Below are 17121 nucleotides of genomic sequence, written 5' to 3' on the forward strand. Positions count from 1 at the left end.
AATTATAGCACTTAAACGCAGTAATGGAAAATGTGTCCTCATAACTAATTCTACTGTATTTTAACATATATGGAGTTTTACTTACAGAGAATTTAATTGCATGCTCTAGACATGTTTCCAAAGCAGAGAATTTCATACTGGCAAGCTTATAGGTGCATCTGGAAGCGCAGTCAAACATCCCAATGATTGCTGGCAGAAGAATGGAATTACTAATTCAACTGGGCAGGCACAGAAATCAAAAAGAGAACTGAACCCAAGCAACTCATTCTCTGACAGGCCAGACTAACAAACTATCACAGACAAATATGATCATCTGCCTGACAAATCACAGGGAGTCAGGCCATTTTTGAATGTTTTGGTAAGTGGGTTCAAATCATTAGGTGAACTTCAGAAATAATCTTGAAAGACCTAAAGCAGGAATACAAAAGCCAATAGGGAAATACTGCATCTTTCAAACCTGTAACTAGATTGTCATGATTGACAAAACAAACTTTTGATCTTTATTTGCCAGTAATTTGATAGCTTTCAAACAAGTACCAGATGCTAATTTTTGTAGGAGGAAATGCAAATCCACAGATCTATGACACAACACCTAATCCAAGACATGCATGCAAATGTTGATTCACTTGCACAGCACAACACAATCCTTCACATCCTTATACAGGACAAGTGAGGACATCTGAGTGCAGATGGGACTGCACAACCACATACACTGACATAGATCAACACAACCAGTCTTCTTGCATATTTCTAGTTATGCATCAGGACTTGCAATGTGTTCCTCTCTCTTAAACTAGGGCTGCTACTTAGGAGCCTAGATTAGGAGGATGGCAGAGTGAGACAGGAAATTTAGAGAAAAGGACAGTTTTGTTTCCCAGAAAAACCTAGGTCTACAATGACAGATCATTGTGCTAATGAGCATACCTATGTTAAATTAGATTTCATTCATCTTCTCAAAGACTGCATGAATACTTAACAGCATTTGGATAGGGCTTTTTGAGAATGAAGTGCTTCATAGGTATTGTTTTGATGAAACTGTAAGTTAAGTATGATTAACCCCATGTTGCAGATGGAGGCTGAGATGGTATGGCTTGCCTAAGGTCACCTACTGACTTAATGGCATAGGCAAGATTTTAACCAGGGAAGTCTTGATTTGCAGCTGAGTTTTTTATACTACACCAGATCTCAATATGAAAATCTGTCATCAGACTGCAATCTTATACACACTGGGAGTAAGTTCCACTGAACTCAAAAGGGATTACTTCAGAGTAGGCATGCCTAGGATTGCAGTGTTATTCCCATTTCACAGATGATTAAATTAAGACACAATTTGATTCAGTCCAGTCAAACAGAAAACCCATCTGAGTGAAAATACATAAGTGAGAAGTTCTAGTCAGGTGTTCCCTAACTCTTCGGACTGACAGTGACTGACTATAAAACAATTCTTGTTTATCAGGGGTGGGGGAAAGAGCACAGTCACAGACCAAGCAGAAACAAAACAATTTCCATTCTTAAAGCATTTTACAGCTTTGCAATTCACACACTTTACACAGGACAGTTGGTGTAGAGTAGCAGCTGAAAGACTGGGAAAAAAACCAATATTCCGAATTCAAATCTCTATGAACTCACTAGTTAGCCTTGGCCAAGCCACTCTCTCTCTCTCAGGAACTCATCTACAACATGGGGAATAAATATTTTCTTAAGGGGCCAATCCATGACATACTCATCTGGCAGTACGGCCCACTGAACTCCCAACTCAGTGAGACTTGCTATTGAACTGACATCCATAAGACTGCTCTGTAATAATGTTTATATGCAGCTTTTCAGTAAATGCTCACAAAGCAGTTTACATAGCTAACTGCTTTGGGACAGAGAATCATCTAAAAAGATGAAGAACCACCAGCAAGTATTGTCCAGGTTTATGATGCTGTGTGCATTAGATTTCTGCATACCTCAGCCATAAGTGACATAAGTGAATGCTGCAGTTCTTTTTAAAAAGCTATATATAATTTTGATGCATTTGGGGATGTGTTACCTTTCTACTTCCTAAGAAGTCCTCAAGAAAGCTCACATTCTGTTAAACCAAATGTAACCCAAAATTATAAAACAAGCAATACATAATAAAAAGGAAAACACCAGCCAAAACTCTGCATAAACAATGGGTTTTAACTTCATTGAATGTTCAAAACACAAAGGCAAAATATAAATGTAGTGTTGTATTATTTCAAATATATATTATAACACTTACTGACCTTCACTTTCTCTTCTAGTTTTCCTAGGCGTATATTTCCTTCTATTATCTTGTTGAGAACACCATGTTTCTCATTTTCTAAACAACTGGCCTGAAAGGAAATGTGCAAACAAGTTTGTAAAGGAAGTCTGCTTGTCCCTCTAACCCAGCCATTTTCAACCAGTGCGCTGCGGCAAACTGGTGTGCAGCGAATGGTTTGCAGGTGTGCTTTGGGAATTTGGGAAAGGCTCATTTATTATTAGGGCTATAGGGGGATATTAGCCCCCCACCAGCAACATGGTGTGCCTTGTCAATAGTCAAAAACTGATGGTGCGCCTTGACAATTTTAGCACCTTGTCAGTGTGCCCCGAGATGAAAAAGGTTGAAAATAGCTGCTCTAACCTAAAGTCTGTTAGTGGTTGGAATATCACACTACACCATTCAACCAGAAAAGATAATTAAAGGAGACTTTTGGGTCTTAACAGAAACAGCCAGAAGGCTCTTGGATGCATCTGATCAACTAATAACCACTACAGAAATTATACAGGAAGATCTGCATGGCAGAAAAACATTTCAGAATGAATACTTGTCAGTTTAAAAAATACAGACACCAAAATGCCAACAAATTAACAAGATCAAACATTTAAACAGCAGATTACAACACATGCTTTGCTTGCAGGTAAACTCTGATTTGATTCCTTTATAACCAGCTAGGGCAGGAAATGATCCCATCTGAAAACCTGAAGACTACACTAAGTTAAATGGACCAATGGCCTGATTCAGTAGAGATATGATGTATAATGAACAACACAGAGCAGTAGTCTTATGCAACTTCCATTATTGTTCAGTGACTAAAGGAAAATACTGTTTGAAACATAATTTGAAGTGTTTGAGTCTTTAAGCCACAGATAAACGTACATTGTAGGATCTAGTCCTGTCATTTCACTTTCAGCTGTGGAAATCTTCGGGTTACGAAGAATTTGCACCCTCTCAATTGTTAGTTGGCCACCAGCTTAACTGCCGGTTCCTACTTGAATTGTTAAAGGCACGAGGAATAAGATCGGGAGGATGCTGGAGAAAACCAACCTCAGATCCATCTATAGACCCACCAAGAAGATATCTCAGGCATTGCGGTTCATGAAAAATAAAAAGACCACCACTCTTTGGCTGGTGTCTATAGTATTCCTTGCAAGTGTGGAAAAGCCTACATAGGAACCGCAAATAGGAGCATGATTACAAGAATAAAGGAGCATGAATGCCACTGCCGCTTTGAAGAAAGTGAAGAATCAGCAGTGGCAGAGCATGCTGTGAGAATTGGTCACCAAATAAAAATTTTAATCAGACCTAGGTTCTTTCCACAGTGCAACAATGCCACCCCAAAATCTAGAGAGATGCCATTGAAATTAAAAAAAACAAAAAACACAAAAATGAAGAGACTCTCAATATAAGTAATCCCTGGCTTCTATCACTTAAATATACTAGAATGAAATCTTGAAGAGGAACCTACATAGCAATGATACAGGCAAAGAATGTTAATATCCCTTTAACAATTCAAGCAGGAATTGGCAGTTAAGCTGGTGGCCAACTAACAGCTGAGAGGATGCAAGTTCTTTGTAACCCCTAAAGATGCTTTCCACAGATGAAAATGAAACATTGGGATTAGATCCTACAATATACTTTTATCCATGGCTTAAAGACTCGAGAAACACTTCAAATTATATTTCAAACCCATCCAGCCACAAAAACCTTTGTATGTTTGTAGAAAATACTGTGTTCACAGATTCAAAATAACCACTTATCGTGTGTGTGTGCGTGCGTGCGTGCGTGCGTGCGTGCGTGAAAATGCCATGTGTTTAGAACTGTACTTTGTGCTAAGGTCTCTGATGCTATTTTAGCCTTAAAGCAAAACTAATGAAAGTGGCAAAATGAGACAGGTAGAAGATAGAAAAAAAGTCCTTCTTTCCAATAATTTGTTCAGCACCGAGGGTCTGTCTGGCAAAATTCTAATGAATAAATGCAGCACATCTACCAACTAGATTCTGGCCCCCTCAATATCCACGAAAATGTTCATTAGGTCCAACTCAAACAAGCAAGTTGGTTGTAATTCTCAGGTTGGAGCCCAGGAATACGCACATTTAATCAGAAATAATTCAGCTGCATTTCATGGGACTTACTCCCAGTTTCAAGGGTAAACAGGATTAGGGCTGCAAATACACAGCAAGCATGGTTCTTAGAATTTAAAAATGGTACTACTGCTGTTATAAACACAGTCCAAAACAGGTTAACCCATTTCTGCCAAGCCCACAGGTGTACACATTTGATCCCTGTTGCGTATACACAACATTGGGCAGAAATGGCTCAATGCTTTATTACCCTATTACTTGATTTTTACTTTTATTTCCACTCCTTGATGAATCAAAAGGGAAAAATGTATAACCAATGACTGTTTTTAAAACATTACCAAGTTTAAAAGATGGTCACGTTCTTGAGTTATATGTTCTGCCAAGCCAATCAGGTTTGCTAGGTACTGACGTGCCGTCATTTCTTTCTCTGTTGCTTCTTCCAACTGCTGTTTCAAAAGACCCATCTTCCTCTGTGATCGCCTGCAAGGTTTTTAGATTTTTTTTGAACAGAAAAATATCCTTAGGGGGCAATTTAGGACCACTAACACTCTAATTTGATTCCAGTGCAATTCAGCGCCCACACCGACTTCCGCAGAATTATACCAGTTTACACAATCACTTAACAATTCCCAGTTATATTGCAGATATTAGGTTAGAGCAATCAGTCATTCTGCTGGAGAACAGCATGCTCGAATTGGTTCAACAGGAATATATGCTAGGTTGTCTACAGAGAATTGAGAACAAAAAGCAGTAGTGGGGTTCATAGTCACAGAGGGCCAGCTCCCCCAGGGATACTAGTTTTCAGTTTAAGTTTACAGACATTTTATTCCATATTGACAGAGATATTCAGCATAAGACATAATATTTGGTTAGAAGCAAAGATCTGCCCATGTTCTAATACTTTGCTCAATGAGTAAAAGGCACAAAGATCACTGAATAGAAGGAAGCGCGATACTTATTTTAAGTGTTATAAACATGCTATCATATTACTGCAACTAAGGCTGCAATTCTAACCACACTTTCCTGAGAGTAAAACCCATTGAACAAGCTAGGACTTACTTCTGAGTAGACCTGGTTAGGATGGTGACCTGAATGGTCTTAAAATATTAAAATTCTGGCAATCTAGTATTGCTCTTCTCTCCCTGCTCACATCCATAAGGATTCAACAAACTCTTAAAGCCACCTTGCAACAAAATTTCTAGGTATTCTTTAAAATATTTATATTCTACACTTCCCTTCTATGGCTCTGACAACAATTCAACAGAAGCATCTTTTTAAAAATTAATATTATTTTTGTATTGGCAACCTTCAGTCTCGAAAGACTATGGTATCGCGCTCTGAAAGGTGGTTCTGGCACAGCGTCTAGTGTGGCTGAAAAGGCCAATCCAGGAGTGACAATCCCTTCCACACCGGGAGCAAGTGCAGTCTGTCCCTGGTCTGTCTCCCTGGCTATGGGCCTTCCTTCTTTGCCTCTTAGCCTCAGACTGTTGGCAAAGTGTCTCTTCAAACTGGGAAAGGCCATGCTGCACAGCCTGCCTCCAAGCGGGCCGCTCAGAGGCCAGGGTTTCCCACTTGTTGAGGTCCATCCCTAAGGCCTTCAGATCCCTCTTGCAGATGTCCTTGTATCGCAGCTGTGGTCTACCTGTAGGGCGCTTTCCTTGCACGAGTTCTCCATAGAGGAGATCCTTTGGGATCCGGCCATCATCCATTCTCACGACATGACCAAGCCAACGCAGGCGTCTCTGTTTCAGCAGTGAATACATGCTAGGGATTCCAGCACGTTCCAGGACTGTGTTGTTTGGAACTTTGTCCTGCCAGGTGATGCCGAGGATGCGTCGGAGGCAGCGCATGTGGAAAGCGCTCAGTTTCCTCTCCTGTTGTGAGCGAAGAGTCCATGACTCGCTGCAGTACAGAAGTGTACTCAGGACGCAAGCTCTGTAGACCTGGATCTTGGTATGTTCCGTCAGCTTCTTGTTGGACCAGACTCTCTTTGTGAGTCTGGAAAACGTGGTAGCTGCTTTACCGATGCGCTTGTTTAGCTCGGTATCGAGAGAATGAGTGTCGGAGATCGTTGAGCCAAGGTATACAAAGTCATGGACAACCTCCAGTTCATGCTCAGAGATTGTAATGCAGGGAGGTGAGTCCACATCCTGAACCATGACCTCTCATATTAAAAGGGACACACATCCTGCAATAGGAGGAAAAACTCCTATTCTAGTTTTAGTTTGTTCTAGAACTGGCCTATAGAAAGTACATCAGGAGTATTTTCTCAGGGACAATTTGCAGTCACGTGAAAAGTGCAAATGCTTCACACTGAAGGCTGCATCAGGTAAACATCACTACACCATCTTTCGTGGTGACCAGGTTGTCATGTCCTTTCCCAAAATATTTATTAAAGATTTTTCAAGACACAGGGATACGCTATTGGCATGCTGTCTGGAAAGTTTTAGGTCAGATCAGCGCATGTAAACTCAAAACAAGCTAACTGAAGAAGGAGGGAGGATCCTCTGAATGGCCCCTTTTGCCCTCAAAAGTAAGAAAGGAGACAGTTCACTTCATGATCAATATAATGACACTTTCAAACTTTCTCCTCGACCACGAGACAAGAAGCATTTTTATTATTTAAAACTAAGCTGAAGTTCCCTCGATTTTAATGTTGAAACAATTCAGGAAAAACTCTCAGTCTTCCAAGGCAAGCCGCACAATTTGGTTTTTGGATGCTGGTGTTACTGAAATGACTTCTTTGGCTTGGAGAAAATTCAACTAAAATGATTATTTTGACAGAAAGGAAATAGCCAAACCTCTTTGTCTTCTGTGCCATTTCCAGCTCAGTTTCTAGAGCCTTATTTTCTGCCCCCAAGCTATTTTTCTCTATCAGCAGGCTCTTCTTTTCTGCTTGCACAGATGCCAGCTTTCCCATTAGCTCCTGTAATTCTGTCTCTCTCTTTTCCTGTTCCTGCTGCAACTGGCTACAAAAACCAATAATGAAAATCAGACATCAAATAATACCATTTCCCATCTAGAAATGAACAATTAGAATATAATTGTGGAAAAGTATAATTATTTCCTTTGATGAGGTTACTGTTGCAGACATTAAAAGCTACAATTACAACCAAGCTATTCAAACATTCCATCCTGTTCGGGAGTGTATATAGAGAGAACTGCCTTAAGGCCCAATCCAATCCAAATTTCCAACACTGGTGGAGCTGCAATACAGCCCCAAGGTAAGAGAAAAAGCATTTCCATGCCTTGGGGAGTCCTCTGTGACAGCCTCCCCATCACAGGATGCAGTGTATGCCCCATTGGCATGGCTGCACAGGCACTAGAAAACTGGATAGGATTGGGCTCTTGGAGTGGTATGAAGGGCTGTGCACTCAGTTTTGGCTACTATCCAAACAGGCTTAAATCAGACTAATTTGGATTCACACTGGCAGCTCCCATGTGAGTCTTCCTCATGTGACCACCATCATAGTTTTCTTCATGCCACTTCTGAAAGTGCCATTGCACTATGGTTGCAATGTTTTAATCAATGAAGTGGTTAGATCAATTGTGAGGAGGATTGTTGGAGGACAGTGCACTCTAGCTTCTACATTGAAGGGCTACTGCTATCTCACTGACTTCTTCCTTATCACTAGCCTAGAGTCCCCATGTATTCTTATTCGGGATTCTCCCTGGTCAGGATGGGTTACCAAGCTTGACTATTAAAAGATCTACACACCCTTTGATCCAGCTCTGTCTGCTAAGCCAGGTTCGGTGGGTCAGTGCTGCCTGAAAGGCAGTTGCCTACATTAAACAATTTTAAAAGCTTCTGACTAACTAAAAAGGTTCCCCTCCCCAATTAATCAGGAGATAGATTAAAAAAAGAAACAGTGCTTATAAAAACTGCAGAGAGAAAGCATAATCTTAAGAGATATTCCTCCTTCTCTTGCTCGCTCTCCCTTTAAAGAAGGGAAGAATATTCTCTCCCTTTAAAGAAAAAAGCAGGCGGGCACGCAGCAGGGGGGAGGCTTGAGGCACCCCTGAAGGGTCAGTGCTCAGTGCATTTGCCCTGTCTGCCCCCCCAGGTATGCCAGTGCCATTGAATATAATGGAAGATCCGCTACTGGTCTTGGGTACAATTAACACAACTTAGGCCCAAATCCTAACCCACCTTCAAGCACTGGCATAGCGGTTCCAATGGGATATGTGCTGCATCCGGCAGTTGGGGGCACTCATGGAGGCCTCCTCAAAGTAAGGGAATGTTTGCTTCCTTACCTAGGAGCTGCATTGTCCTTATATTGGTGCTAGAAAGTGGGTTAGGATTGCACCCATAATGTCTCAAAGTTCTATCTTCTAGAAGAGATGAAAAGGCAAGTTTACCTCCTTCAAACAGAATTATATCAGAATTGATTGCCTACAGTGCATTAAATTGGTTTGCACTAAAACACAGTTCTGAATTGGAATGCAGCATGGAACTGTAATATAGTTCAGAAAGAATGTGGAAGCTTCAGATTTCTTCTTCTCACACATGAAAGGGGAGGGGCAAAAGAATGAGCTCACAGTTTTTCAAGTCTTGTACTGTTTTCCTGTGATGTCTGAATCAGGCCAAAGAGAAGTACAAAGCTATTGCCAGCTACAAAGAGGGTCCCTTCCTATTTTGCATCAGACTCTTACCTTTTTAACTGATTTACCAAAGCAGAATGCTCCTTCATGGTTATATGATCTTTAATGCCGGCTTCGACCTCTCTGTATGCAGAGCGCAAGTCTTCCAGTTGCTTCTGATTCTCCTTTTTCTCCTCCTCTTGATTGTGTTGTTTGGCTTCCAAAATCATTAGCTGTTTTGTTAATTTGCAAGCTTGAGAAAGGCAAAAATACAGACATTAGAGGCAAAGTAGGGCATTCCCTTGGGAAACATGGACAAGACAAGGCTGCAATCCTATATATACACCCACCTAGAAGTAAGGCTAATGAATTCGATGGGACTTACTTCTGAGTAGATAAACAAAAGACTACTCTGAAAGTTAATCACTCCTTAGATAATTTGGAGACATGTTTTGTTCATTGTAAGTCCTTATTCAGTTGGTTCAGAGGCTCTTACACCATTCTAATCTACAGTACTATGGTTAAATAAATGGTATGCGTCGCAAATTCTGAATGCCAGTGGAGATTTGTTAGGAATATATTAAAAGGGCCACCTAATGTTAATAATCAAGTATTAAATTCATCATAGTCTCTTGTATGAAGCAATGACAGCAGATTTAAGTTCTTACCAGAAGGGATTTGTGTCATGACTGTAATGGTATTGTTTATTGTATTATTTATGCTATAATTAAAACTCTCTCTCTCTCTCTGGTCTCTGTAGAAGACAATGTAACACTGCAAAGGTTCAACTTCCTTGACTGAAATGTCTATCCCCCCCTTAAATGTTCTTACTTTTATCTCACCAATGATAGTCTGTAAATGAATACAAATCTATGCAGGATGCTATGAAATGTATTTTAGACTCTGACACTTTGGACAATGGCCAGATGTCATTCTACTGTAATCAAGACTGAGTAGAAAATAAGTACCATATTAAAGATAAATAATTAACTTATGTAATTTTTTTAAGTGTTACAGACCAAAATAAAGATTCCATGCAAGGTTCTACGATAGAATTAGCAATCAAATGGTTGATTAACCATTGATTAACACTTCTTATTCAGAAAAAAGTCATATTTTTGGCACTGACGTTAGCTTACACTTCTGATCATCCTCAATAGGCCACTCTTCCTGTTGAGCGTAACTGCTGAAAGTGGCAAGTGAGATATTTTACCTTCCTCAACATGCTGGTTGTGGATTTCTTTGGCTTTTGCTTCCTGTATTTTAAGCTGTCCCATCAATACTGCATTTTCCTCCAACACAAGTTTGGCTTGGCCTTGCAGCAACTGCCTATAAATGATCATTGATTTAAAAAAAAAATGAAATGCCATTCAAAGTTTTGCAGGTGCATTACGGGAAGAAACACAAGTGATGCTTGTTAGGCCAGGGATTCCCAATAGACAAACATGGATGTATAAAAACATGCATACATCATTCATGCTTTGGGTGTTTGATAAGAGTGTGACACTGGTTAAACCATCAGCCAGGAATTTTTCTACTGCAAATGAAATAAGCCAGTGGTTCTAAAACTGGGGTGTCATCTGGCCTCTGCCACTTTAAGGGGTGGGGAGGGGGGAGGCGGCGACGCAATCGCCAGGATCATGTCACTTTGGGGCTGGGGCTGGGCTGAACTTACCACAGCCTGCTGCAGCCTCCTGGGGGTGCAGGGAGCCCCGCACCAGCCTCCGAAGGGCTCCCCAATATGTGGGGAGAATGTAAAATATGTGGAGAATGTAAAACTAATGATCGCAACCCATTTCTGGTTTGCGATCGTGAAACTGGAAAGGGGTTGCGATAGTAATTTCCACAGTCTCCTCATGTTGGGGAGCCCTGTGGAGGCTGGGGCAGGGCTCCCCTCACCCCCAGGAGGCTGCAGCAGGCTGTGGTAAATCCAACCAAGCCCCTACAACCCTCCAAAATGAGGTGATCCTGGAGATCGCATCGCTGCCTCCCCCCTCTCCTGGAAGGACTTACTGCAGAGCTCAAACTCCCTGCAAGTTTGCAAACCGCTGAATTAAGCCATTTCTGCCCAACACTGCATATATGCAACATGGACCAAATGTGTACACCTGTGGGCCAGGCAAAAATAGGTTAAGAGCCCAATCCTATGGACTGCGAGAGCTGGTGCTCATATAGCACCGCAAAACACTCATAGCACCATAAAATGCTTTTTGGCACCCAGCAAGTAAGTGGCACTGGTGGGAAGGCCTATGCTATCCAGCAGGCACCGCATCCCATCTGACAATTGCAGCAAAGGTAAGGTTTGTGCTGGGCAACACAGGGTGGTCCACAGGCGAGAAGGAGATGCTTCTTGGCAGGGGTGGATCAAGCCCAGGAGGGGGGCAGAAACCATGGGTAGGCCTTCACCACATCCTAACCCCCATCCTGGACCTGCCAGCAGCACTACTTGGGGTTACTAAATATTTAGTGCAGATCTGAGTAGCCCCATTGAGCTGGGGCCCTACATGGGATAATGGAACAAATGTTCTCTTACTCTGAGAAGACGTCCTTCTTGTTCAATTGCAGTGCTGGATACAGTGTGGCCCTGCTGCACCAGCGCTGAATAAGATTGGAATGCCCATTTCTATTTGGATATGACTGGTTTGATATAGTATTATGGTGATTGGCTAGTAATACTCAAAGATGAACTAATGGCAGTACTGATCCAAAGAAACATTATTCAGTTATTTATTTAATTAATTCATACCCTGGCCTTTCCTCCGGTAAGGGCACAGTTATGTGCCCATTCATGCTTTAAGTACAGAAAAGAAAATTTCAGCAATTAAAATGAATCCTGCCATTTGAAAATATATTTTCATAAGTGAAAATAAAAGTTAGGTTAATGATATGCACCAGAATTTCATGGGTTTTTTTTTTCCTTTACCCACATCTATCATGAACCTGACACCATAGGAAAGAGGACTTCACACTTTTTTCCTTTAGAACTTCTACTGTTCACCAATATGTTGTTAAGTTTACAAAGGCAACAATGCATATGCAAGGTATATTTGCAAATTCTGTGCAGCCTTGTCAAGAACCGATCGAACAAGGAAACTCCATGGACTGTTTAGATCAACAAACAGATGCTGGGTGATCCACTGAGAAGTGGACAATAGTCCACAAGAATAAAGTGGTCTGCTTTCTGCCCATCTTTATATCACAGACCTGGCATATTCCAATTTAGTTCTTTAAAGGTCTGGAACTATGAGTAAGAAAAGAAATTTTAAAGTGATATCCAAGACTACTGACAAAATCAAAATAGCAGTTTGATACAGAGACGTAAGCTACCCCATGTTCCTTTTTTGAGATTGTTGTAAGCTTTATGCCAAGTTTACATGTAGTTAGGTTCTATGCTTCAGAGTCACTTGGATTTAAAGAATCAAAAACTATTTTACTGCATGCATACATCAGTTATTGCACTCGGATCAGTTCGATGCCAAGCAACATGATCTTTAGAGCAGTCTAATTTAATTGTTCATTATGAACTGTTATCATTACAAGAAATCATGTAATAATTTTTAATATAAACACTTGCCATTCTTTGGTGGTAACAGAACTATTTTTACTCAGTTGCTGGTGTAACTGTTCGTTTTCTTTTATTACTTCTTCAACCCGTTCCTTAAAGTTCTTCATGTCCTCCTGAAAGAGAAACAACAAAAAGATATATGATGTTTTAACTTCATAATATTGGACCATGGGTGCTCAAATCCCAGCCCAGGTGCCATTTGCAGCCCTCAGGGACCCTTAATCTGGCCCACAGGGAGCTCCGTCTCCAATGAGCCTCTGGTTCTCCAGAGACTTGCTAGAGCCTGCGCTGGTCCAACATGGCTATTCTCAGCATGAGGGCTGACTGTCTGACCTCTTGCGTGAGCTGCAGGCAGAAGGCTCCCTCTACTGCTTGCTGTTTCACCTCTGTGAAGTGGCAGTAAATGCCAGCCTTGCTTTGCACAAGGTGTTTTATAGACCTTGAGCTATTGCGAGACCTTCATTCATTCATATAAGTTCCATCTCTAATATAAGCATTTATATAAATTTATTTAAGTTTTAAATGAAAATTAATTTTTTTCCAGCCTCCAGTACAGTGTCAGAGAGATGATGTGGCCCTCCTGCCAAAAAGTTTGGACACTTAGCGTAGGACCCATTGGGGATAACATGGATGGATACACAAAGGGGGGAAAAAAAGGAGATTCACAAGCCAGTATCTCAGTCAAAAATTTCACACATTGGACAGTGAGATTCAAAACATGTCTAAACATCCAGCAGAATGAGGTGTTTTCTTTTTTAAATCAACAGCCTGAACAGCTAAACCTTTAATTGAAATCATAAAATAAATCTTAACATTCAGACCTAGTATATGCACCTTTGCTAAAAAATAATTAGTGAAGTTTATAAGAGCCATTTCTTCAAGATTATATCTTTGTATTTGATGTACTTGTGTCCATGCCATGATGTACTTTAATTTGGAATGAAAACTTATCAAGTTTTGAACTTTATGGACTAGTTAACATTTATCAGATAAAAATTTACTATCCGATTGGAAGTGATGATTAGTTTATTGATCATCAACAATGTTTACATAAACACAGTATTTTCTAGTTCTAGTTAACCATCTGTAAAGTATTACATCTGTCAACTTGCCTCATGTGCAAGAATCAAATCTTCTTTTTCCCTCATTCTGTCCTCGTATGCCAACAGGAGAGGTGATAAATATTTCATATCCAGCTGGAAATAAAAAAAAATTCAATCCATGGAAATGCATCTCAGAATTATAAAATACTTCGTATTTCACCCCTTTTTCAGCTTTATTGTGAACAGCTTCAAACCATCACTGACAGAAAGGAATATTGTCAAAATGGTTATCACAGTGAAATGCCTCCCACCCCCCCACCCCCAAAAATAGGAAGACTGAAGTATGTCTTAAATCAGCTCAACTTAATTTACTACCATCCAAGTAATTCCAGTTGGAAATCTGATTTTTTTTTTTTTAAATCTACCACCACCCCCAGTATTATCTTCCTGGAAGTCCTAGAACAAAGTCCTGAACTAGGACCCCCAACTAGGATAGTCATCTGATGATGCATGGGCCATCACCACTGCTATCATTACTGGGAGTTCAGAGAATGGTTAGCCAGGTTGGCCTCCTGGTGGACATGGGCCCCAGAAAATGCCCAATTTAGCCAACCTCCAAAGCCACTCCTGACAAGACCCCCATCACAAATACTACACAAAAAATAAGTAGTTTATAAGCCGAGGAAACAAAAAAATTGCATAACTTACAATGAAATTTTGAAATATCAACAGTCATAAACAGTAGCAACAAATCAGAATCAAGAACCGAGTGCAAAGAATTTTGGAAAAGAAGAGGCTGAGACATTAAACATCCAGTTTTAAAACATCTGTTGCATTTACAGCAGAATCCTATGTATTTAAAGCATAATTTAACATGTTGCTTATATCTTTAAGCCACTGATTAAAACACATTATAGGCTCTACTGCCAACAGTTGAAAGTGAAACGTTGGGACTAGATCCTAATGTGTTTTAATTTGTGGCTTAAAGACTCGAGCAACATGTTAAATTATGCTTTAAACTCATCCAGCCACGAAAACCTTATTATGTTTGTAATCCTATGGACGATACTCATAAGGAAGTCCTCATTGTATTCAGTGGGGCTTATTCTCAGGAAAGTGCTTATTTGATTGTAACCTTACTTAACAGTCCTCTGAACTGTACTACTTGAAACTAGATTTTTATTTATTATTACTCATTCATTCAATTTTTACCCCACCTTTCTCCTCCAAAGGGCATCCAAGTCTTTTAGAAGAACTTTAAAATCTTCAATAGATTTACCCAATTTTGCACACACGTAGCATTCCTCCCACCACTCACAATTTTATTCACTTTATTTTTAGCCACGATTTTGAAATGGCCAATTGTTTCACTTTTCAAAGCTGTGAAATACTGTAGTGGCTCCTGCCCATTTCACACATGAAAAACGGGCCTCAGAATCTACAAGGCATCCATTCTCAGACCCCCTGCAGATACTAAAAACTTTGGATAAGCAAATCCAGTCCCTTAAGGCCTCCACTTGCACCCACTGACCCCCTTTCCAGATACACCAGTGGTGCTCCTAGCAGGTGTAATCCGAGTTAGCATTCTTACAAACATGACAAAATAATGCGACTGGCCAGGCCAACATCTTTTAGCCCCAATTCCATCAACCCCCCTTTTCAGACAATTTTGGCAAGGATATTTCAAAAACAAAACATCTGTCCATGCCCCTAAACTCTGGGCTCCTGGAAGGAAGAGCAGGATTGAAGTTTAACAAATAGATAACATAAGAACAGCCCCACTGGATCAGGCCATAGGCCCATCTAGTCCAGCTTCCTGTATCTCACAGCGGCCCACCAAATGCCCCAGGGAGCACACCAGATAACAAGAGACCTGCATCCTAGTTCCCTCCCTTGCAACTGGCATTCTGACATAGCCCATTTCTAAAATCAGGAGGTTGCACATATACATCATGGCTTGTAACCCATAATGGATTTTTCCTCCAGAAACTTGTCCAATCGCCTTTTAAAGGCGTCCAGGCCAGAAGCCATCACCACATCCTGTGGTAAAGAGTTCCACAGACAAACCACATGCTGAGTAAAGAAATATTTTCTTTTGTCTGTCCTAACTCTCCCAACACTCAATTTTAGTGGATGTCCCCTGGTTCTGGTGTTATGCAAGAGTGTAAAGAGCATCCCTCTATCTACTTTATCCTCCCCATGCATAATTTTGTATGTCTCAATCATGTCCCCCCTCAGGCGTCTCTTTTCTAGGTTGAAGAGGCCCAAACATCGTAGCCTTTCCTCATAGGGAAGGTGCCCCAGCCCAGTAATCATCTTAGTCACTCTTTTGCACCTTTTCCATTTCATGTCCTTTTTGAGATGTGGTGACCAGAACTGGACACAATACTCCAGGTGTGGCCTTACCATCAATTTGTAAGATAAAATACACCCATGTACAAAATTGCATGAAAATTCCTTCACTACACGCAGATGCCTTAAAGTTGAATTCTCAATATCAGAACAAAATGAATTTGGGCCAAATCCTATCCAACTTTTCACACCTGATGTATCTGTGCCAATGGGGTGTGCGCTGCATCCTGTGGTGGGAGGGCAGTTATGGAGGCCTTCACAAGGTAAGGAAACATTTGTTCCCTTGCCTCTGGGCCGCACTGCAGCTGTACCAGTGCTGGAAAGTGGGATAGGATTGGGTCCGAACTCATTAGGTGCCATCTGCCTTTTCAGCATGGCATAAACATGAAATTAAAAAATCTGAGAATTGCAGTCAGACCACAACTACTAATGGGTCAACAAGCTAGTTGAAAACAAGTCTGTTTTACACAATTTGGAAGCTGCTAGCAGTCTATGCTTAAGACCAAGGAACTGAAAAAGATTAGGATGCTACTTACCAGCCATGGGGGAACTGGCTTTTTCATTGGCAGACTTCCAATTTTTAGACTCTACGATAATGAAAGCATAATAGTAACAAGTTAATATTCGGATATCCAACATCCAGTCCTAGTGTATTCCATAGTCTAAATACAAGATGTTCTTGAAACATGTCTGGTTTCGATTGGTCCTCCAATTCTGGTGCTATAACTGGACATAGAAAAAATGCTTCCAAGTATCTTTCTTGAATATTTCTGGGATATGTAAATGCTACAAAAAAGAAATCTGTGCTTTGAGTTAGGGGTGATCAGCACTAATTTCCCCAAATTTATTGAATTTTTATGAAAGTGCAGCTTCCCCACTGGCAGCCATTTCAAACAAAAAGAAAAAGAACCCCAGGCAGGAGCAAGCTTGCCATCAGTTCCCAAAACAAAAATCTCCAGGTTGATACAGCAACATTTTTTTACATCACCTGTACCATTTTTGACCCATTTTATTGCTTGTAACTCACCTCAACCACAACAAAAAGCCATTACTAACAGACAGACAGGACATTTCAATGAACCTAACTAAGCTTGCAAATTGCCACTCTCCTATTCACCTGGGGAAAGTACAGGTTGTCTCCAGGTAATACAGTTGATTAAAGCTCCCCCTTTGCAGCTTATTTTCACTGCAAATCTGCCTCTCCTGAAGAAGACACATCACATACTG

At 40.7% G+C, this 17121-nt stretch overlaps 1 protein-coding gene across 4 annotated transcripts in view; it reads right to left on the minus strand.

Annotated features, from left to right (window-relative positions):
- CEP89 (centrosomal protein 89) overlaps positions 1-17121 on the minus strand; it is a 59536-nt gene that overhangs the window by 27637 nt on the left and 14778 nt on the right. For all 4 annotated transcript variants that reach the window (XM_066637103.1, XM_066637102.1, XM_066637105.1 and 1 more), the window contains 8 exons: positions 16431-16481; positions 13612-13695; positions 12505-12612; positions 10148-10259; positions 9007-9187; positions 7155-7322; positions 4692-4833; positions 2253-2342 (listed from right to left, as the gene is read on the minus strand). In XM_066637103.1, coding sequence (XP_066493200.1) covers positions 2253-2342; positions 4692-4833; positions 7155-7322; positions 9007-9187; positions 10148-10259; positions 12505-12612; positions 13612-13695; positions 16431-16481 — 936 coding nt within the window. The remainder of the gene's footprint in view (positions 1-2252; positions 2343-4691; positions 4834-7154; positions 7323-9006; positions 9188-10147; positions 10260-12504; positions 12613-13611; positions 13696-16430; positions 16482-17121) is intronic.

This window comes from Tiliqua scincoides, chromosome 9 (genome assembly GCF_035046505.1).
Source record: "Tiliqua scincoides isolate rTilSci1 chromosome 9, rTilSci1.hap2, whole genome shotgun sequence".
Classification (NCBI taxonomy): Eukaryota; Metazoa; Chordata; class Lepidosauria; order Squamata; family Scincidae; genus Tiliqua; species Tiliqua scincoides.